This window comes from Neoarius graeffei, chromosome 22 (assembly GCF_027579695.1).
Source record: "Neoarius graeffei isolate fNeoGra1 chromosome 22, fNeoGra1.pri, whole genome shotgun sequence".
In the NCBI taxonomy this organism is placed as follows: domain Eukaryota; kingdom Metazoa; phylum Chordata; class Actinopteri; order Siluriformes; family Ariidae; genus Neoarius; species Neoarius graeffei.
This window is the reverse complement of record NC_083590.1, coordinates 2,832,297-2,856,383: the sequence shown is the minus strand read 5'-3', so window position 1 is coordinate 2,856,383 and position 24,087 is coordinate 2,832,297. Positions and strand designations below refer to the sequence as shown.

Sequence of the window (24,087 nt, the reverse complement as noted above, 5' to 3'; positions counted from 1 at the left end):
ATTTTAAATTGATAATCACTTTACCTTCTGTTTGAGTCCTCCTCTTGAGTTCAGTCACTTGTTGTTGCAGATTTTCAATTTCTCTTTTGTACTGCAGCTGTGTTTCAACCTGGGCATCAGCGTACATGGCCATCGTGTACAGACGATTGTTGTTGTTTTTAAGAAGATCTTTAACACAGATAAACAGATCATCTGCTTTTGTTTTGCTGCTGTAGAATCTAGATCGTCCTCCATGTGTCTTTATCACAGACTGAAGAGTCTGATCTATCTGTTCCTTCTGCGACTGCTGGTTGATGAGGAATATGACATGGTCATTAATGCTGGAGCTGAAGACCCTCTGAATCATCTTTATTTCTGCTTTATCTTCATCACTGAGACCTCCAGGAACCATGATAAAGAAAGCATGGACTCCAGGATCACAGACAGAGACACAGTGTCGAGTCTGACGCATCACTTCCTGTTCTGAGAGTCGAGTGTTGTAGAGAGCGGGCATCTCCACCAGCGTTATCAGGTATCCACACACTTCTCCCTTCCTTACCACACACTCGGAGCTGGACTCTGACTGGACCAGTGAGGACTTTTTACCCAATAATATTTTAGACACTGAGGCCGTTAATTCTTCCATTCCCAGCAGCACTAGGTTCAAATGTGGAGTCTCTTTTAATTCTACAATTAATCAGACAAACAAACAAATTAATTGTGTTGACAATTACAATATTACAACAGCATCAGGAGCTGTTCGTTTAGCAACAGAATGATGGAACTGTCAGTGCACGCTCAAAGGGAAACCTGTAGATGGCAGTAATGCAACACTGTGGATGCCAGCTGCCTTAAAACCCAAAAGAAGAAGAAGAAGGTAAACCTGCGCATGCGCACACGGACTTCCTCTGTCTGCTTGACTGCGCCAAGCAAGCGATTTCATGCACATTATTTGCTTTAATCCCCTCAAATTAAATAACTTCCCAGCCACAGAATGACCTGATATTTTGTGAGATATTACAGAAATAAACAGATATCACAATCACCACATTTCAGACGGAACTAAATTTCACCGATTTTATGAAATTGAAAGGCCGTCTTGCTTTAAAAGTGCTACACAAAAAAACTTCATTTGACTTGAATGCTAGAAAGAGAGCAAGCAGAATTCTAGTCTTAACCTGAGTGCAGAATGTGCTTTAGTTTATAATGAGCTTATAATTTCATTACTCATTTCCTGAGTTTGAAAGACCTGTTTTAAAAAACACAGGTAAAAAGAAAAAGAAGAGCTTTAAAAAGAGCCTTTGATCAGTGATTGGTCAATGAGAACCATGTCGATCAGTGTACTGTTGATCAGCAATTGGTCATTGGGAATACTGGAAATGAGCAATCACTAATCACTAACATGTGCTCAAAAAGTCATGAGATTTATCACTTGGCCTGATCACCAGGGTCCTCAATTCCTCCACACTGGAGTGTGATCAGTCAATAATTTGTAAGTTGACTGGATCATAAGCTAAAAGTTTCCTGTTACCATGTTACCTTTTATGAATTTACTGGAAAATACTGGAATACTGAAAAAAAAATAGGATAATTTGTAATTGTGTGGTGGGTACTTACCACTGTGCTCCTTCTTTCTCACATTTAATCCACCTTTAAATATATTAAATGTGGGTTTTATGCCTGCATGACCAGACTTTCCTTGCTTTTTTGGTTTAGTATGCTCTCCCAGTCCTACTGTTTCTTGATTTTCCAGTTGACCTCTGAATTGCTCAGATGGTTTCTGGCCTACTGCAGAGTCGGCTTCTTCATATACCTCGCAGATAAGGTTTCCTTTATTCACCTTGACCATCTCTTCCATCTTCTTCACAAGAGCATCCTGGCTGCATCCACTGAAATTTAAATGTCTGTAATTACATTCAGCAATGATCTCCTGTAGGACAGTTTCCTGATCTTGAGCTACACTGGTGCTGATTTCTATGTTCTTTGTCGTTAGCACCATGGTGTAATTATGAGCCTCCTGAGACAGATCTGAAAGAATGCGATCCACTCTTCTTTTGTCTGCTTCAGTGAAATCTTCTGGCTGTACAATTAGCATGATCACATGAGGTCCAGGAGCCGACAGAGACACACACTCTTTAAGAGACTGTGTGAGCTGATGATTCGAGAGGCTTTGTTGAAAAAGATGAGGTGCATTGACGATGGTGATGGATCTTCCCTTCACATGTCCTCTAACTCTCCCATACTGAAGTGATACTGAATGTCGAGACCCTTCAGTCTCAAACGCAGTTGTGCCCAGGATGCAGTTTCCCACACTGCCGGTGTCGGAGAGACTTTTTCCCAACAGAATAATTCTCAGATCAGACATTGCAAAAGAAAAAACACATTCAAAGCTACAGTGCATGTACTGGGTGTAATCCAATAACATTATCTTTATCTGTATCTGTTTCGAGCTAAAAATATTCATATTTGGATTTAAACTGATAGTGGGCGTGGTCTGTACCAGAAGGTTTTTCTGAGAAGCCCATTACTCTGCCCTGGAAACACTGAAAATCAGTGAGGGGGGGAAAAACAAAACAGGACTTCTGGAAGAAGAATCCATTTTAGTCACAAATTCTAACAACTTTAAAAAATATATTTATTCAATTTATTATATAATTTAACAGTTTAATTTTTGAACCAGATGTCCTATGGAACTTTCTGGCAAGTTTTATATCTTCTTTCAAATGTCACTGAATAAACTATTATTATTATTATTATTATTATTATTATTATTATTATTATTATTAATAATAAACTATTATGGGCGGCACGGTGGTGTAGTGGTTAGCGCTGTCACCTCACAGCAAGAAGGTTCTGGGTTCGAGCCCCGTGGCCGGCGAGGGCCTTTCTGTGCGGAGTTTGCATGTTCTCCCCGTGTCCGCGTGGGTTTCCTCCGGGTGCTCCGGTTTCCCCCACAGTCCAAAGACATGCAGGTTAGGTTAACTGGTGACTCTAAATTGACCGTAGGTGTGAATGTGAGTGTGAATGGTTGTCTGTGTCTATGTGTCAGCCCTGTGATGACCTGGCGACTTGTCCAGGGTGTACCCCGCCTTTCGCCCGTAGTCAGCTGGGATAGGCTCCAGCTTGCCTGCGACCCTGTAGAACAGGATAAAGCAGCTAGAGATAATGAGATGAGATGAGATAAACTATTACCACATACTGTAACTGTTTCAAAACAACAAAGACTTTCCCAATGAAGAAACTTACAGTTGACAATAATAGCCATCTAATAATATGTTATCAGATTTACATAAGGTTTTTTTTGTTCGTTAGATTCCATAAATACCAGAAATTTCTATGGACATTCTTATCAGACACTTCTATAAATCTGGAGGCACTCTGAGTGTTTCTGGAGTCCTTTAGGCAGTATTTTATCATGACTGCAGCTTCCAGAAAGATTTTTTAAGAATAACAGAGAACAATCATTTAAAAACAAGGAAAAAGATTTGCAATGAGCAGACAAATTAATATGAATTAAATGAGTATTTGCAGAGAGTCCAGTAGAGCTATGCTGGTGTCCATAGGTGGGGAGAGAGAGAGAGAGAGAGAGCGCATGTGTGACCCAGAGCATAAATTAAAAAAAATAAAGACACAGAAAAGTGTGAGCAAATCTGTAAATAAAATGAAACTATAAAAAAATAAAACCTTGTGTTCCTCATTTCCCAAGAGCCACAGGAGTGTTAGAATAATGTTAAAGATTTTTTATTCCGTTAACAGCGTTGCCAGATTCTGCCTATAATTTCTGTGTGTTGCAGATATACAGTATACTCCTAATCACAAACGCACTCCACTTTTAACTTTTCTGTTGTTGGTTTATTGTTTTTTAAATTAAAAATTAATGTCTACTGTCTCTCTGTCCAAACATTCTGGACTAGATTCAATCTTTTTGTGAGGTTTTTGACTTGAAGTTGAGTTCTTCCTGAAACCTGGCAACCTCCCCACGAACATCAGTGACAGATGGCCTTTAAAACTGCACATTTAAATGAAAACTTTTTTTAATTTAAATAATTTTTTTCGGCGGCACGCTGGTGTAGTGGTTAGCACTGTCGCCTCACAGCAAGAAGGTCCGGGTTCGAGCCCCGGGGCCGGCGAGGGCCTTTCTGTGCGGAGTTTGCATGTTCTCCCCGTGTCCGCGTGGGTTTCCTCCGGGTGCTCCGGTTTCCCCCACAGTCCAAAGACATGCAGGTTAGGTTAACTGGTGACTCTAAATTGAGCGTAGGTGTGAATGTGAGTGTGAATGGTTGTCTGTGTCTATGTGTCAGCCCTGTGATGACCTGGCGACTTGTCCAGGGTGAACCCCGCCTTTCACCCGTAGTCAGCTGGGATAGGCTCCAGCTCGCCTGCGACCCTGTAGAACAGGATAAAGCGGCTAGAGATAATGAGATGAGATGAGAATTTTTTTCATCCTGCAGGATCTCGATGCATTTTTTAACCCAAAATATACTCCATTGAACGTCCATATCTGTATTCATATCCATTTAGGCTGCATTATCTGTTCACTCCAAATAAAGTCTTTGTTTACTTCCCTAGTATTTAGTGTCACCATAATGTATGAGAGTACAGAGATCTGAACAGTAGATACTCGAACTCCACTGTGATTGTGAGGTGTGCACTTATTTAACACAAATCATCTCTCCTTGGAAACACTGACATGTAATATAGCTGAATAATAATAATAATAATAATAATAATAATAATTATTATTATTTTTTTTTTTTTATTGATTAATTGATTAATTAATTAATATTTTATATAAAGGTGGCTGAGACTCCTTTACCCAAGACATTAGTATCAGTATCAGGAGTTACTCTTGTATAGACTGAAACAGGTGACGGATCATCAGGTCTTTTTGCAGACCTGTTCATTTTTTGTATTAAAATGCTTTTTTACGGTGTTAGTGTTCTATCAGAACTACAAAGTTCCCTTTGGACTTACATTTACTGACACTGTAATACACTACATGTTCTTTACTACATTCTCACAAAGCCTTGAGCTTAATTCCAATTTTCTTCCCCCCACTGCTGAGGGAAAACTCTGAAGTGGAAAGAAATTGTAGATTTATTCAACTTGAATGTTAATTTCTTCCACTGATGTCCTTCTTTGTGAAAGTTTTAAATCAGAGTTTTTACTGCCCATTCCAACCTTCTTCCACATTCTGCTGTACGTATTTAATTGTATCGCGATAAAATGCTTTCTTAATTAATATAGAAGTTGACCCAATCAATAAAGAACATTTCTGAGGAAGCTGCAAGAGATAGCATGCACTAAAGTGTGGGAAACTAGCTTTAACTGTAGATTTTACTCGAGCTTTAACATCTCATGGTCATGACTGAAAACCATAAATTACACGTACCTTTACTCTCCTCCAGGTTTTCCTTTACTGTTTTTTCACTCAAATGTTCCTGATGTCTTCTCAGTGTTCCTGAGTGTTTCTTCTCTTGTAGCACACTTCCCCCGGTCTCATTCACCACTGCATATATTTCCCACAAAAGCTGAAGGACCTGATGTTTATTGAATTTAGATACATTCTGAATTCTGTGGTGTCTAAATTCACATTCACTGATGAATCCATGGTCTTCACCTGTAGTTATCACTATTGAGCGTTTCCGAGACAGTGGGCTGTAAGTTTCCAATATGCTTCTGACTCTGTCGTGTTGCTCATGTGTGAATTTTTCTGACTGAAGCACTAACAGAAACACATGAGGTCCAGGATGAGCGAGAGAAATGCACTCCTTGAATCTCTGAGTCAGTTCCTCCTGAGAGAGATGTGGATTATAGAGATGAGGCGTGTTGATGATGATGACGGTTCTTTCCGCCACGTGACCACTGGCTCTCTCACTGTGCAGCTTTACTGAAGAAAAATGAAGTTCAGTCTCAAATGCAGATCTGCCCAGGATGAAGTTTCCCACTCTGTTGGTCAGGAGAACATTTTCCCCCAGCAGCACAATTCTCACTTCAGACACTGAAACATTATTAGGAAACAAAATATGAATGATCACGATATCAGGCAGGTGGTTTAATGTTATGTCTGATCTGTGTATATATGTGTGTGTGTGTGTGTGTGTGTGTGTGTGTGTGAGAGAGAGAGAGAGAGAGAGAGACACCCTTAAGACAACACAACGTTAAACTAATTGATTAGGGTTTATGAAATTTATGAAATTTGGCAGAGACTATCTTCAGACCAAGAATCACAAACATCATTTGTTGGCTTTTTGATTCGCCAAAGTGTTCACCCATTAAAGCCAATCAAAATCAGCGGTCAAGCCATCAAACAGGAAGTGAGCTCATATCCCAGCAATGCTTTGATGTATCAAACCCAAACTGTGTACATGAACTTGGGACCCCATTTTGAAGGAGCAGAAAAATTGTGTCATTTGACTACCAGGAGATGCTGCAATAAATAAAAATGCATTTTGCTTAATAACTGTTGTTGCATTTGCCTTTAAAATAATCCTTGTGTCTGGTAATACTGTAGGGGATCCCAAGGGGAAGAAACAGCAATTTGTCTCGATAGCCTAACTGATGCAGCGCCATATTGGATTGTATCTAAAAGTTTAAAAAAAATTCACAGACCACAAATTTTGTTCAATTGTCACCAAATGTGGCACAGATCATCTTCAGACAAAGGTTCAGTTTTTATTTTCAAAACCATTCATCCATTACAGCTGAACAATTTCAGCAGCAAAGCCACCAAACAGGACGTGAGCTCATATCTCAGCCAAGGTTTGGTCAATTGACCTTGCATTGCATACAGCCTTAACAACATATGTTTCCATGGCAACTATTGCCTGCTGATATGCTTGGTCCCCTCATCACTGCTTTCAGCTATATTCTATTCTAGATCTAAAAGTTCCGTTATTAAAGCATTTAACTGGCAAAAATCACTTGCAGTGGATATAAAAGTATACACACCCCATTAAAATGATTGGTTTTTCTGATGTAAAAAAATTAGACCATGACAAATAATTTCAAAAATTTTCCCACCTTTAATGTGACCTATAACCTGGAGAATTGAAAAACAAACAAATCTGTTGGGGGAAATACATAAAAAGTAAAAAACGCACAATAAGTTGGTTGCATAAGTGTGCACACCCTTAAACTAATATTTTGTTGAAGCACCTTTTGATTTAATTACAACATTCAGTCTTTTTAGGTCGGAGTCTATCAGCCTGCCGCATGTAGACTTGGCGATATTTGCCCACTCTTCTTTGCAAAAGCGCTCCAAATCTGTCAGATTGCGAGGGCATCTGTTGTGCACAGCCCTCTTCAGGTCACCCCACAGATTTTCAATTGGGTTTAGGTCTGGGCTCTGGCTAGGCCATTCCAAAACTTTAATTTTCTTCTGGTGAAGCCATTCTTTTGTTGATTTTGATGTATGCTTGGGGTCATTGTCGTGCTGAAAGATGAAATTCCTCTTCATCTTCAGTTTTCTAGCAGACACCTGAAGGTTTTGGGCCAAAATTGACTGGTATTTAGAACTGTTCATATTTCCCATAAAGCCCCTGTTCCACCTGAAGAAAAACAACCCCAAAACATGATGCTGCCACCACCATGCTTCACCGTGGGTATGGGGTTCTTCTGGTGATGCGCAGTGCCAAACATACCTTTTGGAATTGTGGCCAAAAAGTTCAACAGACCATAACACATTTTCCCACATGCTTTTTGGAGAGTTGATGTATTTTTTTTTTTTACAAAATTTAGCCAGGCCTGGATGTTTTTCTTTGACCCCACCTCATAGTCCAGACATATGGAGAATACAGGAGATTGTTGTCACATGCAGTACACAACCAGTACTTGCCAGAAATTCCTGCAGCTCCTTCAGTGTTGCTGTAGGCCTCTTTGCAGCCTCCCTGACCAGTTTTCATCTTGTCTTTTCATCAATTTTGGAGGGATTGTCCAGTTCTTGGTAATGTCACTGTTGTCCCATATATTCTCCACTTCTTGATGACTGTCTTCACTGTGCTCCATGGTATATCTAATGGCATGGAAATGTTTTTTTACCCGTGCCCTGACTGATACCTTTTCAACAATGAGATGCAGTGAAGTTGTCCTGTACCCTTAGCAGAGAAACAGCCCCAAAGTATAATGTTTCCACCTCCATGTGTGATGGTGGGGATGGTATTCTTGGGATTGTATTCAGCATTTCTCTCCCTCCAAACATAATGAGTTGAGTTGATGCCAAAGAGTTCAATTTTGGTCTCATCTGACCACATCACCTTCTCCTAAGCCTTCTCTGAATCATTTAGGTGCTCACTGGTAAACTTCAGATGGGGCTGTACATGTGCCTTCTTGAGCAGAGGGACCTTGCGGGCACTGCAGGATTTTAATCCATTATGGCATCGTATGTTACCAATGGTTTTCTTGGTGACTATGGTCCCAGATGCCTTGAGATCATTAACAAGCTCCTCCCATGTAGTTCTGGGCTGATCCCTCATCCTTCTCATGATCATCCTTACCCCACGAGGTGAGATCTTGCATGGAGCTCCAGGCTGAGGGCGATTGGTGGTCATTTTATATTTCTTCCATTTTCTAATAATTGCACCAAGAGTTGTCTCCTTCTCACCAAGGTTCTTGCTGAGGGTCTTGTAGCCCATTCCAGCCTTGTGCAGGTCTACAATCTTGTTCCTGATGTCCTTTGAAAGTTATTTGGTCTTGCCCATTGTGGTGGAGAGGCTGGAAGAGGTTCATTCTGTTGACAGGTGTCTTATAACCATAACGAGTAGAAATTAGGAGTACTTTCTTAAAGTGACAGACTAATCTGTGTGGCTCAAGGGCACAGACAGTAACTGGTCTGTGGTAGCCAGGATTCTTGCTGGTTTGTAGGGGATCAAATATTTATTGCATTCAATCAAATAGAAATATGTCTACTGTCCCTCTGTCCAAACATTCTGGACTATATTCAATCTTTTTGTGAGATTTTTGATTTGAAGTTAAAGTGGAGTTCTTCCTGAAACCTCCCCACGAACATCAGTGACAGCTGGCCTTTAAAACTGCACATTTAAATGAAAACTTTTTTTAATTTAAATAATTTTTTCATCCTGCAGGATCTCAATGCGGGCGGCATGGTGGTGTAGTGGTTAGCGTCGTCGCCTCACAGCAAGAAGGTTCTGGGTTCAAGCCCCGTGGCCGGCAAGGCCCTTTCTGTGCGGAGTTTGCATGTTCTCCCCGTGTCCGCGTGGGTTTCCTCCGGGTGCTCCGGTTTCCCCCACAGTCCAAAGACATGCAGGTTAGGTTAACTGGTGACTCTAAATTGACCGTAGGTGTGAATGTGAGTGTGAATGGTTGTCTGTGTCTATGCGTCAGCCCTGTGATGACCTGGCGACTTGTCCAGGGTGTACCCCGCCTTTCGCCCGTAGTCAGCTGGGATAGGCTCCAGCTCGCCTGTGACCCTGTAGAACAGGATAAAGCGGCTAGAGATAATGAGATGAGATGAGGATCTCGATGCATTTTTTAACCCAAAATATACTCCATTGAACGTCCATATCTGTATTCATATCCATGTAGGCTGCATTATCTGTTCACTCCAAATAAAGTCTTTGTTTACTTCCCTAGTATTTAGTGTCACCATAATGTATGAGAGTACAGAGATCTGAACAGAAGATACTCGAATTCCACTGTGATTGTGAGGTGTGCACTTATTTAACACAAATCATCTCTCCTTGGAAACACTGACATGTAATATAGCTGAATTATTTATTTATTTATTTATTTATTTATTTATTCATAAATATTTTATATAAAGGTGGCTGAGACTGCTTTACACAAGACATTAGTATCAGTATCAGGGTTTACTCTTGTATAGACCGAAACAGGTGACGGATCATCAGGTCTTTTTGCAGACCTGATCATTTTTTTGTATTAAAATGCTTTTTTATGGTGTTAGCGTTCTATCAGAACTACAAAGTTCCCTTTGGACTTACATTTACTGACACTGTAATACACTGCATGTTCTTTACTACATTCTCACAAAGCCTTGAGCTTAATTCCAATTTTCTTCCCCCCACTGCTGAGGGAAAACTCTGAAGTGGAAAGAAATTGTAGATTTATTCAACTTGAATGTTAATTTCTTCCACTGATGTCCTTCTTTCTGAAAGTTTTAAATCAGAGTTTTTACTGCCTATTCCAACCTTCTTCCACATTCTGCTGTACGTATTTAATTGTATCGCGATAAAATGCTTTCTTAATTAATTTAGAAGTTGACCCAATCAATAAAGAACATTTCTGAGGAAGCTGCAATAGATAGCATGCACTGAAGTGTGGGAAACTAGCTTTAACTGTAGATTTTACTCGAGCTTTAACATCTCATGGTCATGACTGAAAACCATAAATTACACGTACCTTTACTCTCCTCCAGTTGTTCCTTTACTGTTTTTGCTGTTTTTTCACTTAAATGTTCCTGATGTCTTCTCAGTGTTCCTGAGTGTTTCTTCTCTTGTAGCGCACTTCCCCCGGTCTCCTTCACCACTGCATCTATTTTCCACAAAAGCTGAAGGACCTGATGTTTATTGAATTTAGATACATTCTGAATTCTGTGGTGTCTAAATTCACATTCACTGATGAATCCATGGTCTTCACCTGTAGTTATCATTATTGAGCGTTTCCGAGACAGCGGGCTGTAAGTTTCCAATATGCTTCTGACTCTGTCGTGTTGCTCATGTGTGAATTTTTCTGACTGAAGCACTAACAGAAACACATGAGGTCCAGGATGAGCGAGAGAAATGCACTCCTTTACTCTCTGAGCCAGTTCCTCCTGAGAGAGATCTGGATTATAGAGATGAGGCGTGTTGATGATGATGACGGTTCTTCCCTCCACGTGACCACTGGCTCTCTCACTGTGCAGCTTTACTGAAGGAAGATGAAGTTCAGTCTCAAATGCAGATCTGCCCAGGATGAAGTTTCCCACTCTACTGGTCAGGAGAACATTTTCCCCCAGCAGCACAATTCTCACTTCAGACACTGAAACATTATTAGGAAACAAAATATGAATGATCACGATATCAGGCAGGTGGTTTAATGTTATGTCTGATCTGTGTATATGTGTGTGTGTGTGTGTGTGTGTGTGTGTGTGTGTGTGTGTGTGAGAGAGAGAGAGAGAGAGACCCAATTGATTAGGGTTTAAGCTGCTTTCAGGGACAACACTGACTTGGTATTGTGACAATGCAACAACTAAGGCACATTTTTTAACAACATTGTTCAAATATAGTTCTGTAAAACATAACATTTATTCATTCATAGAATTATAAATCATCAGACAAATGACAGTATCATCTCTGGATGTTGTGAAGTCAATGATACTCACTTGTGGGTGGAGATATCGGCATGCTTTTACATCTCTTAGGGCATAAAAACCCTGTGAGGGAGAAAAATTCTATCAAGTTGGGTTCAACACACACCATTACATCAATTTCCACCATATGGAATTTTCTACTATTTTGGATTTTATCAAAAATGATTAAGTTTCCACAAGTTACAAATTTTGTCCGATCTTTATGAAATTTGGCAGAGACTATCTTCAGACCAAGATTCAAAACCATCATCTGTTGACTTTTTGATTCGCCAAAGTGTTCACCCATTGCAGCCAATAAAAATCAGTGGTCAAGCCATCAAACAGGAAGTGAGCTCCCTCTTGAGCAGAGGGACCTTGCGGGCACTGCAGGATTTTAATCCATTATGGCATCGTATGTTACCAATGGTTTTCTTGGTGACTATGGTCCCAGCTGCCTTGAGATCATTAACAAGCTCCTCCCGTGTAGTTCTGGGCTGATCCCTCATCCTTCTCATGATCATCCTTACCCCACGAGGTGAGATCTTGCATGGAGCTCCAGGCTGAGGGCGATTGATGGTCATTTTATATTTCTTCCATTTTCTAATAATTGCGCCAAGAGTTGTCTCCTTCTCACCGATGTTCTTGCTGAGGGTCTTGTAGCCCATTCCAGCCTTGTGCAGGTCTACAATCTTGTTCCTGATGTCCTTTGAAAGTTATTTGGTCTTGCCCATTGTGGTGGAGAGGCTGGAAGAGGTTCATTCTGTTGACAGGTGTTTTATAACCATAACGAGTAGAAATTAGGAGTACTTTCTTAAAGTGACAGACTAATCTGTGTGGCTCATGGGCACAGACAGTAACTGGTCTGTGGTAGCCAGAATTCTTGCTGGTTTGTCGGGGATCAAATATTTATTGCATTCAATCAAATACAAATGAATTTATAACCTTTATATGTGTTTTTTTTTCTGGACGTTTTGTTGATATTCTGTCTCTATTTGTGAAAATAAAAGTACCATAAAATTATAGACTGCTCATTTCTTTGTAACCAGGCAAACTTATGAAATCAGCAGGGGATCAAATAATTATTTTCCCCACTGTAGGAATGGAGTCCAGATTGAAACAGACGGATGGACAAGTTTTCTCAGAAACTACATGAGCTACATCAATGAAACTTTACATGCTTAGATTTAAGTTGTGTTTGAAAATCATTTACAAGAAATTATTATTATTTTCAGAGTTATGGCCTTTGATTTTCATTACTGGACTTTGTACAATTGGACTCAATCTAGATACGTTTTCTCAGAAATTACGTAAAGCTACATCAATGCAACTCTGTGTGCTCATCCTACTGAAAAAAGCTGGGTAGCGTTTTATGAAGGTGTCATAGCATTTATGACATAAATCAATATTAAAGCAATGGGCTTATAATGTTCTAAGTATTAAGAGGTTCAAAATTAAAAATATATGACTTCTACATCGATCAATGCTGCAAGCCAATGTCCTTTTACATTACTTTTATAGATGACAGCTTTATCTGGAGCCCTACTGAATTGTTTAAGCCATGACTGGACAGTACCATCTAAAATGCTGGGTTGTTCATAAAATCCTTGTGGCTGGGGATAGTGATGACCATGGCTTCTTGTTTTAACTCATTCTGGGTTGTTTTCTATAACCCAGCAACTGGGTAAATTTAACTCACTTATTATATTATTTGAGCTACATAAGTTAAAAAATGGTGGCACGGTGGTGTAGTGGTTAGCGCTGTCGCCTCACAGCAAGAGGGTCCGGGTTCGAGCCCCGTGGCCGGCGAGGGCCTTTCTGTGTGGAGTTTGCATGTTCTCCCCGTGTCCGCGTGGGTTTCCTCCGGGTGCTCCGGTTTCCCCCACAGTCCAAAGACATGCAGGTTAGGTTAACTGGTGACTCTAAATTGAGCGTAGGTGTGAATGCGAGTGTGAATGGTTGTCTGTGTCTATGTGTCAGCCCTGTGATGACCTGGAGACTTGTCCAGGGTGTACCCCGCCTTTCACCCGTATTCAGCTGGGATAGGCTCCAGCTTGCCTGCGACCCTGTAGAACAGGATAAAGCGGCTACAGATAATGAGATGAAGTTAAAAAAAAATAAACCAGTTATTCTTCCAACCGTCCTGTCCAGCAGTTTTCAAAATGCACTGGAAAAGGGCTGATTTTGGGGTGAAATAAACAAAGTGGTTTGGGCGGATCAGTAGTACAGTGATCACAGCAGCAGCACAGCGGTGTGTTAGCAGCACTGCGTGTTTTATGTAGGTGTCGTGCTGTCATAGTAGCCAGAGACGACTTTGTAGTAACCGACTGAAACAGTATAGTATAATAGTACAGTATAGTATAATAGTACAGTATCGCCCCATTGCATTTTCCAAAAACCAGTCACACTTGAGTCTCTTGCAAAAAAAAGTCTTACCACTTTTAACTTTTATAAAGTACACACACACACAGATAGATAGATAGATAGATAGATAGATAGATAGATAGATAGTGATGACCCCATGACCCCTTCTTTGCTGTTTGGTTTTCCTTGTTTGTTGTTCCCTCCTCTTCCTCTTCAGGAGGTGGTCCTGTTGTGTTCAGGAGACTGGGAGTTACACCTGCACCTACTCAGTTCCTGATTACTATATAAGAGGACTGATGCAGTTAATTCTCTCTCTCTCCTTCCATCAGGCTGGACATTGGGATAGGTTTTGTTTTGGGTGTGGTCAGTCTTTTCTTTATTTAAAGTACTCATTTACAATATTTTTCTTTTCATTTACACACTCACTATACTACTGACCTCCTTGATTTACATCATTTTAATTGTTTTTGTTTTAATATTCGTTAAATAAATTTAGTTTATATGTTAATTTTGATTATTTTTGTGGTCTCCCTGATTTTTGTCTTGAATTTGAGCCGGTTCATGACTATATATTATATATGAGAGGGAGTTAAAATTAACTGCAAAAAGAGACAATTCCGTCCCTCAGTATCAGATCAGTTCCCGTCCAGCGCTCCTCTAATTTGACACATTACCTGCTTTAACTCTGGTTTCTAAATGCTCCTTGAACCTCGGCCTGTTTTTTCATTCTGCTCTCGCTTGTTAGACGCATGATCACAAGGCTCCTCTTGCCACTCTGTCCTCCTGATCAAAGGACATCAGATCAGAGGGTTTTTCCCAGTACGAGGTGACATCTGCATAATTATTTTTCTTGTTTTAAATCCCGGACACAGGCCTCCGGACTAAGATTCCCGGACGACTCTTCTGAGTTCAGTGAAAAACAGGAACCGGTTCAGTAACTTTCTCAGAGGAGTCTGGAGAAAAATACTGACATGGCTGATCTTATAAAATAGTCCTATAAAACCCGTATATGGCTGAAGAGTGAAACGAGTTTTAACAAATGATGAAAACTTTTAACATTTTAAACCTTTAAAGCGTGTGATATAGTACTCTGAATAAAAGATGTGTTGCTGCTTACCTTTACTCGACGCCATTTCGTAACAGCACTGAAATGGAAAATGAAAGCAACTTTACCTGTCCGGGGCTAACGTCACACTTCTGGTTGATTAAATCATCTTATGAATTTCGTGAGTAAAACCTGGCTGCTCATTACTCTCTGAATGATTGTGTACTTATCTTTTCCCACCTGTTTTCTGAATGCTGGTGAAAAGTTGAAGCCTTTATAAGGTCAAGGTTTTTTATTTGTCATTTGTGCATCACCCAACAGTTCAGAGACATTGGAATTTTTGTGCAGGGCTCTCAGAGTCAACAGTTTAGGAAATAGAACACTATAATAAAAAATATGAAATATATAAACACTATACAATACAATGTTAGGAAATGGAACACTATAATAAATATAAAGCACTATACAAAAAGGTGGTAATATGTACAAAATTTTAAATACAAGTATTAAACAGAAGGAGAGGGCAAATGTTAAATAACAGTAATAAAATAAAAGGCTAGTCCTGAGTGCTGTTCCTGGATTATGAAAAGAGGGGAAAGTTGTATGGAAATATTGCACATTTTGGGAGGGGGATGAGAGTTATGTGGGGATATTGCACAGTTAGAATATTGCACATTTATCAGAGGGTATATAACACATAATCCTATTTCACAGATAATAATATATCACATTGCATATGACAAGTGAAGTGAGGTAGTAATGGGTTATTGTTGCACTTATTCAATAGTTTTGTTTTGCCATCAGTCTGACTGTGGCAGGGAAGAAGCTGTTGAAGAACCGTGTTCTATGAGTGATGATGCTGTCCGCTCTGCTGTGTCTCAGGTTGTAGTGTTTGTGTCTGAGCAGAGAGTGAGCTGGGTGGAGTGAGTCTCTGATGATTCCCTCTGCTCTTTTCTGACAGCGCTGCACATACATAGAGTCCATGGAAGGAAGTTTTGTCCCTATGATCCTCTCCGCAGTCTTTATGACTCTTTGCAGAGCTTGGGGTGGTTCTCCACTAGAGTTGCAAATTGGGATATGGACCTTGAGCAAACTGATAAGTTCATAAGGCAGAATTCTGGTAGCCAATTTTGGAGTTTTATCAAAGTATCTTATTGCTTGATATGGCAAAATTCAAGGTCATTTCAAGGTCAAGGTTGCCCTTGTCTCTGTCAGTACACAAACAGGTCTCTGAAATGCCTAATAAATCCATAATCTCTGACAAAAATCAAAATGTAATTGACCCCAATTACAAATCTGGGCCTTATTATAAATAATTCTATTTGAAAATATATATTTATCACAATAGAACAATAAATATATGTATTAAAAGGGTGCAGCGTTTGTGTACTGACAGCATGTTTGTGTACTGACATGTTCAAAAATAAGACAACGAAGTTGATTATTTGAGCAGAACAGTAATAGATTTAATTTTTGAACCTCAAAAATGGTAGTAAAAAGCTGGAAGTAAAATTAAGTTTGTAAAAGGTGAGTGGGGGGGAGAGGCAAATTCAAATTTAAGTCAGTACACAGACACTCTCAGAAATTGACTAGGCCTAATCAGAAAACCTTTAAAGATATCCTGGTAGGATACATGTACTAGGTATAGGCCTATATACTAGTAGGTTGACAAAAGGGATTGAGAGACATCAAACTGTCATCCTATCAGATTGGTCAGTACACTAACACAATAGTCAGTACACAAACAGACCCCGGTGTTAGTGTATGGACTGTTAGTGTATGGACAAATAGTTCATCATCTGGTCACCAGGGTGCAGATGTGTATATGATGCCTGTGCATTGTAGTCTAGTTGAAAGGTCTTCTAACTCACATTCATGGCACAAACATGTTTTCATGACAAAGCTGGGCCTACATCATTCTAGAAGTGTTAGTGTATTGACTGCTATTATAAATTCTGTTAAAAATTGCCATACAAACCTGAACAATGCTGGAAAACTACCACAATATGAAATTCAATGTTTCCCTCCCTTGAACTTGTGGGATTCCCACAATGCACTGCAGTCATCTCATTAGAATAGTTCTGTCCATTTTCCCCAGGTGTCTCTAGTTAGTACTGTTATGCCGCTTTTCCACTACCAACGCGGCTGAGCCGTGCCGTGCTGAGTCGAGCTGAGTGGGGCTGTTGGAGTTGCATTTCGACTACAACCGCGCTGAACCGTGCTGGCTGGAAGTGGGTGGACACATTGGGTGGAGTTAGCGAAAGTGGGTGGACGTCAGGTGATGTCGTTTGGCGGCGCAAACAGTGACATCAGTGAGCTTTTAAGCGGTAGTCTCACAACCCGGAGAGTAAACAATAAACATGGAGGACATGGAGTCGTTAGTGTTGCTGGTCTTGGTGCTGTGGCTTGTTGTCACCGACAACGCCAACAGCGTATAGATGAGGCGAGGCGCATAAGGCTTCATAATTCTCGTAATTCGTAATTCTCCTTCTTCCGGGTTTACGGTGTTTACAGATCCCAGCGTGCTCGCGGGGCGTGTGTGGGCATGTGAGGACACTCCTCCTCACCAATCAGCGCGCAGGGCAGTGTCTCCTCACGCCCCTAGCCTCACTCAGCTCGGTTTGGCTCGCTTCAGCCCCACTCCAAAACTGTGCGAGTTTTGGGGGCTAAGCAGGGCTGAAGCGAGCTGAGTCGTGCTGTTTTTGGATAGTCGAAACGCGAGCCGTGTCGGGCTGAAGTGAGCTGAAGCAAGCTGAAGTGAGCTGAAAAAGGGTAGTGGAAAAGGGCCATTAGTGTACTGACTTAATTACTTGGGACACCAAAAATCAATTTCTTGGCGGGAAAATTTCTGACTAGTATTGGAAATATTTTCAAAATGTGCTTTTCTTCATGCTGCATGGACAATATTGATCATATTTAAATGGGTGACACAAAATAATAACACCAATAAATATTTTTCAGCAAGGGTTTATTTTCCTTCTGGGATGTATGAGACACGCATTTTGGACCCCCTTGGGTACTTCCAATGAAAAATTCTACCAACACTATTATATTTGAGTGGATAAAATTTAATATCAATTAATTTTTATAATCAATAGGAAGGCATATGAACACAGACACCCTGATTTTATTTAAAGGCCTGGTCTCAGAATACTTAAGTGAGGTGACACCAGTTTGCAACTATAGTGGAGAACCACCCCTTTCCTCTCTGCCTGTGTGGTATTACCATACCAAACAGTGATGCCTGCGGTTGTAGGTATCATGCTGCCATTTTGTCTCTAAGAACTACAACTCCCAGTCCTCTTCCGTGTGACCTACGGCACGCGTGGGCGGGATCATCTACGTCAGTCCGCCATGCGCGCATAAGTCCAGGCGGAAGCTCCGCTCTTTGTCTCTCATGTCCGGATTCCAAGGAATCTAGACGCACAAAAGAGATGTTCTCAAACCCGAAAACACTTCCTTCTTGCAAGATTCACCATCCAGCACGTTCTGTGCCTAACCACTGGCCAAGGTAAAAGTCCAGAATAGCACGATCTTTAAACTCAACCTGAGTTACAACCGGTTTATTCGTATTAGAAGTGACGTCACGACTGCAGCTCAAACGCAGTTTTAATTTGTAATTAGGAGTGACCAGAATTCCTCCTGATTGAAGTTCTGTGCACATTAATCAAAGACTTTCCTTTCATCACGAACGACGCGTCGGATCAAGAGAAGTTCTCTGTCCATGGAATCGACTCACGGAATCTACTCACGTGCTTCATGAACAGCGAAGCTCTGCAACGGCGAACATCTTCTCAGAACTTTGCTAGAGGCAAGATATTGAGTAAAATATATTTGGGCATAATAATTAAGCTAGTTTTAGGAAGTTGCTTTATTGAAAGTGTGAATTTAAACCCAGGTTTATTCATTACACTATTAGACACGCAGCGTATTGAATTGTTCTGTTTGTTTAATCTCATTTGTTTTAATAGGCTTTGCATGTCTCTCTCTTTCTCTTATTCTTCTTACTAACATAATTCTCTTAACACACATTTTGACCTTATTAAGATTTCAGTGAGTTTGGCAATGTTATGAGTGTGGAATCCTTTTGTTACTGAGAAAACACTTGCTCAACAGGCCTGACCAGGCCTGATACACTTTAGATAGCTTCCCTTTTGTCTTAGCTTAGCAACACGAAGCTAATCTGGGCCTACCTCGTGCTCAAACACATTTTGGTTAGCTATACAGAACTAGCCTTTTGTCTAAACACATGGTCAAGCCCCTCCTCCACACTCAACATACCAAAACATCAGATAAGAACATTCCAAATTTTATAGCTCCCTCATACACGCACACCTTGGCTCAGGCCTAGGGGCCTAACACACACACACACACACACACACATATACATATATATATATACACACACACACCTCACTGCTTGTATATATTGATTTATTATTTTTATCTTTGTATAATAAATTCATTTATTATCAAAGCTGTGTATATTCATCTTGTTGGTGTGAACAATATCTGAAGTCCCCAGTCGCAAAGAATTCAAAAAGGTGCAGATTTATGTAATATAGTAAGTGATCAATAATAATTTGGAAATATACCATAATCTACCTGTTTGGTAATTTATCCAGGATTAATGGTATGATTCACTAAATGATTCATTGAACGATTCACTAAATGATTCACTGAATGATTCACTTCAAATGAGACTGATTCTATGGTATGATTCAATTCAAATGAGTCAAAGTAAATGATTCAATGGGATTGATTCATTTTAATTATTAACCTTCAAATTTAATGAGACTGATTTAATGAGATTGATCACTTAATTTCAATAATTAACTGATTGCACCCACAGTAATTGGTGCCCTGTGTGAGGCGATTGGTTTGTTGACTTCTTGAATATTGTTGCAACAACAAATAAACTATCAGTTTAATTCAATATCCCCAGGTGTGTTAAAACGGTTAACAGTAGCGTGATAACCATATCACAAATACTCATAACCTATTCAGCTTAGGATAAGAGAGCATTTCCAAACCAATAAACCTTATTAATTAAAAGTTAATGTTAATTAATAACGATTAATTAATAATTAACTCATTGATTAATTATCTAGTATCCAGCCTAAGTAAAATGGCATCCCCTCGTGTCTCAAAAATGGAAGACACCGCTCAAGACGTGTCTCTCCTGGAGGTCATCGCAGATCTCATTCACTGCTCTGCCTCCGGGAAGGCAAACATTAAGAGCACGAGTGAGAGTGAATGCCAAAACAACAGAGACAATTCAAACAAACATGAGAGAGATCCAAAAAGAACAACTTTTAGTGTCCAAGCGGCACTAGGTAAGCTATTCCTATCATACTTCCAAGATGCTGATTCAGAAATCAGAAGCCTCCGCGGAGAGGTTGAAAGGCTGACTACCAGCAACGCCGAGCTGACAGCCGATAATAATGATTTACATAGGGAGCGTTAGCTCTTGAAGACCTCCCTTGACGATTGCACCGAATGGCTAGAGAAAGCCGAAATGGTTGCTAAGAGGGCTGCCCAGGAGCAGACCCCCCAAGAGCAGCGCGAGGGGCGTGAAAGACCCCCAACAATGTGCCAAAGCTCAGAGCGGGAAGAGGCGTCTGAACCGGACACCGTAAATGATCTGGTCAAGGACCAGACACCCCACCAAACTCCATCAACTCGCTACTCGACTCCGTCGTTTAGCCAAGATGGAGCCATCCTGCACTCATCTGGAGCCCAGGACCCTAGTACACCCAGGTCAGTGTGCTATAGTACCCCTGATCAATCTTCAGATGAATCAGACTATGAATCTAGTGCGAAACGGGAACAACACCAGAGTAGCTTAGATAGTGAGTGCTCAGAAGAGCCAAGAAGGTCGCACAAGGACGTGCACCAAACCCTTCGCTTACGGCAAATTGACTTACTTGCCAAAGATGTCGAACAATTCGATCCCGACAATCAAAGAACTAATGTAAATGACTATTTACAAGAAATTGATCGATGCCTGATGGACCTGCCGAACGCCACAACATGTGAAAAACTTAGACTAATCTGGAAGACCTCCAGTAGTAGCGTTCGTGCCTTTTTAGAGACACTACCCCCAAACATTCGCGATAGTTATTCGAAACTTCGCAATTACATGAGGGAAGAATATGCGCCATACATGGACGAAACCTCCGCGACATTGTGTGCATTACAAATCAAACAAAAACAGTCTGAGGCGCCTCGTGAATATTACAGACGGCTACGTACTGCCTATTTCCAAGGTAGTAGCGCACCAGGGTTGGAAGAAGATAGAGGTTTCATATCTCTCTTCTTACATAACCTCCACCCAAGCGTGTGGACCCATGTCACACTGACGTGTCGACAAGGTTGCTATTCGATGAGGGGAAACTAGGCGACTAGCCCAAATGACCTGGGAGACCATTGTCAAAACCGCAAACGGAAATGATGATGAACCCAGAGTCCTTAGGCTCCAGGATGCAAATGGGCCCCCGCTAACCTTAGAAGGAGGCGAAGCTCCAAAAGGGGGACCACCCTGGAGAAATCCCGGTCCGAACCGCCCCTTGCCGAACCATCACAAAGGTGAGTGAAAAATTGACAAGGTAAGGCCAGGAGGGACCGAGGGCAAGTCCACAGTGACTATGGCAATCGCCCATCACATGAAAAGGGTCGTAGGGAACAAAACGGTTGGCAGCAAAAACGTCATCCCCGCTCTGACCAGAAACGGCAGAAGCGTTCCGACCGTAGCTCTAAACGTAAGGGTAGAGATGACCAACACAGTGACTCAGACCAACCTGGTGAGTTCCCCTCAGAGTTGGACTCTTTAAAAGCCCAGTTGGCTGAAATTAAAGAACTGTTACAGGAGAGGTCAGACCCCTCAACAGATAAAACAAAAGAGCCCAAGAAAAATGACAAAAAGCTATTCGCTGGCATGACTAGGCCAGGAACCACGGGTATATCTTGTGAAAGGGGGAGGAGATCCCTCCGAAACAGCAGGCGAGGGTCAGGATGTAGGGCCCCCCTGGTGGCGAAGGCAAACACACAAAACGCACCTCTCATGTGCGCTAAAGTCTTCACCACCATTTCTCAGACACACGGCTCTCACAAGGCGACCCAATCCCAACCAAGCCCTGTGACATAAACTTAGTCAGCTTCACACAAAACAAAACCCCACAGTCATTGGATCCCACAAAATATGCACAAAACCGTTGCGACGAGATTAGTGCGAACACCGATCAACCGAGCGCCACGCGAGATCAAATTTCCGATGAACTTCAGTTCATGTCTTTGTACACCGAGTCCGGTGTCAAAACACCCGACATCGCGATTCCCCCTAGTGGCCACAATTCTTTGAAAAACCTCCCTCTATCCATCGACTCAGACACAGACACCCATTTCACTGCTGGTGTAATGGCTGTGCTGTGGAACATGTTAGGCGTCGAGGCGAAATTCCATATCGCGTGCCACCCTCAATTCTCTGGTCAGGCTGAACGAGCCATTCAAACCATTGTGAGCATGCTGCGAAAGTATATCACAAACCATGGTAAAATTTGGGACGTGAAACTTCCCTTGGTGCTAAGGGCCATTCGGTCCACCCCTCATTGCGCCACTGAAGTCACACCCTTTGGGATGATGACTGGGCGAGAGTCGGTTCTTTCCCCGCATCTCCTATACAAACCAGAGGCCATGAGTGTCGCGATTGCATACACCGCACATCAACATGTCGCCGACCTACGACGCCACCTACAGTCAACCTTTTACAGGTGCCCAAAAGAATCTCGATTCGAGAGTAGAAGGACACAAAGCCTACTATGCCCGAATCTCAGAGAAGTTCCTACCACCCTGGTCGAGACCTTTCGATCGTGGGAAAACCGTTCCCCGTCGCGTATCACATTAGGACATCTAGGCCTAATCAAATGCTTTCATATCTATTTCCATGATAATCGAATCAAACCTTGTTGAACAGTCCTCACTCCAAAAGGGGGTGGACGACAGCTAGGCCCATCCTATCCACCTAACTTGTACGCATCACTCAACCATAAGCGTACACTAACATTCCCGGTCAGACTTCACCAACCCAATGAAGTAATAACCCTTCAGTATAGCATGGTAGATAAAATACTAAAATCCGCTATTATTACTAGTGTGTATTCATCGCAAATACACCTGGCATATAGTCTTGGCAGTGCTATCCTCATTTTTGTGAATCCACAAGACTTAGAGATATGCACCCCCACTAAAGACATCCACTGGGTCTGCCCAGGCAACCCATACATAATACATGCCAAGTTAGATAAGATGGTCTGTGTCCCTGACAGCTTTAGCCGCAGTAGTGCACGCTCTCTGGCCAGACCACCCACTGCTATTACCAAACACAGAAGATTTCTAGAAGATTAGGTTTGCCAACCCAAACACTAATATTTCTTTCCTTCCTTCATTTCTTCTCTTTTCTTGTTTTTTTTATGCATAAGAAATTGAACACTACATGTTTCATGTTCAATGTTTAATATTTTTTTTGATGTGGTTTTGATCTAGTTAGTTAGATAGTGATTATATGCCCCAAATGCCCATAGTGATTATATGCCCAAAATTCCTCTGTCTCTAACTGTCTTACTGGAACTCACAAGTTTACACAGTCTTCACAGGACACCATGAACTGTGCAGAACAAGTCTACCTCAAGGACTATGGACACGGCGATGATACGATACGGTGCTCTCAGTGCTACGACTCCGTCATACCCCTGAGACCAAAAGGGGGACTGTAGGTATCATGCCGCCATTTTGTCTCTAAGAACTACAACTCCCAGTCCTCTTCCGCGTGACCTACATCACGTGTGGGCGGGATCATCTATGTCAGTCTGCCATGCGCGCATAAGTCCAGGCGGAAGCTTCGCTCTTTGTCTCTCGTGTCCGGATTCCAAGGAATCTAGATGCACAAAAGAGATGTTCTCAAACCCGAAAACACTTCCTTCTTGCAAGATTCACCATCCAGCGCGTTCTGTGCCTAACCACTGGCCAAGGTAAAAGTCTAGAATAGCGCGATCTTTAAACTCAACCGGAGTTACAACCGGTTTATTCGTATTAGAAGTGACGTCACTACTGCAGCTCAAACGCAGTTTTAATTTGTAATTAGGAGCGACCAGAATTCCTCCTGATTGAAGTTCTGTGCACATTAATCAGAGACTTTCCTTTCATCACGAACGACGCGTTGGATCAAGAGAAGTTCTCTGTCCACGGAATCGACTCACGGAATCGACTCACGTGCTTCATGAACAGCGAACCTCTGCAACGGCGAACATCTTCTCAGAACTTTGCTAGAGGCAAGATATTGAGTAAAATATATTTGGGCATAATAATTAAGCTAGTTTTAGGAAGTTGCTTTATTGAAAGT

At 41.4% G+C, this 24,087-nt stretch overlaps 1 protein-coding gene across 4 annotated transcripts in view; it reads right to left on the bottom strand.

The window, feature by feature from the left end:
* The window catches only part of LOC132870525 (GTPase IMAP family member 8-like), a 44,978-nt gene that overhangs the window by 3,450 nt on the left and 17,441 nt on the right, over positions 1 to 24,087 (bottom strand). The window contains exons 1-5 of one of the 4 annotated variants that reach the window (XM_060904195.1): positions 14,763 to 14,787; positions 11,318 to 11,368; positions 10,357 to 10,974; positions 5,372 to 5,980; positions 25 to 666 (exon numbers count right to left, since the gene is read on the bottom strand). In XM_060904195.1, coding sequence (XP_060760178.1) covers positions 25 to 666; positions 5,372 to 5,980; positions 10,357 to 10,974; positions 11,318 to 11,368; positions 14,763 to 14,778 — 1,936 coding nt within the window. In that variant the 5' untranslated portion in view covers positions 14,779 to 14,787. Of the gene's footprint in view, positions 1 to 24; positions 667 to 1,596; positions 2,672 to 5,371; positions 5,981 to 10,356; positions 10,975 to 11,317; positions 11,369 to 14,319; positions 14,639 to 14,762; positions 14,788 to 24,087 lie in introns of those variants that run through there. The other 3 variants (XM_060904197.1, XM_060904196.1, XM_060904198.1) reach the window with 3 other exon arrangements.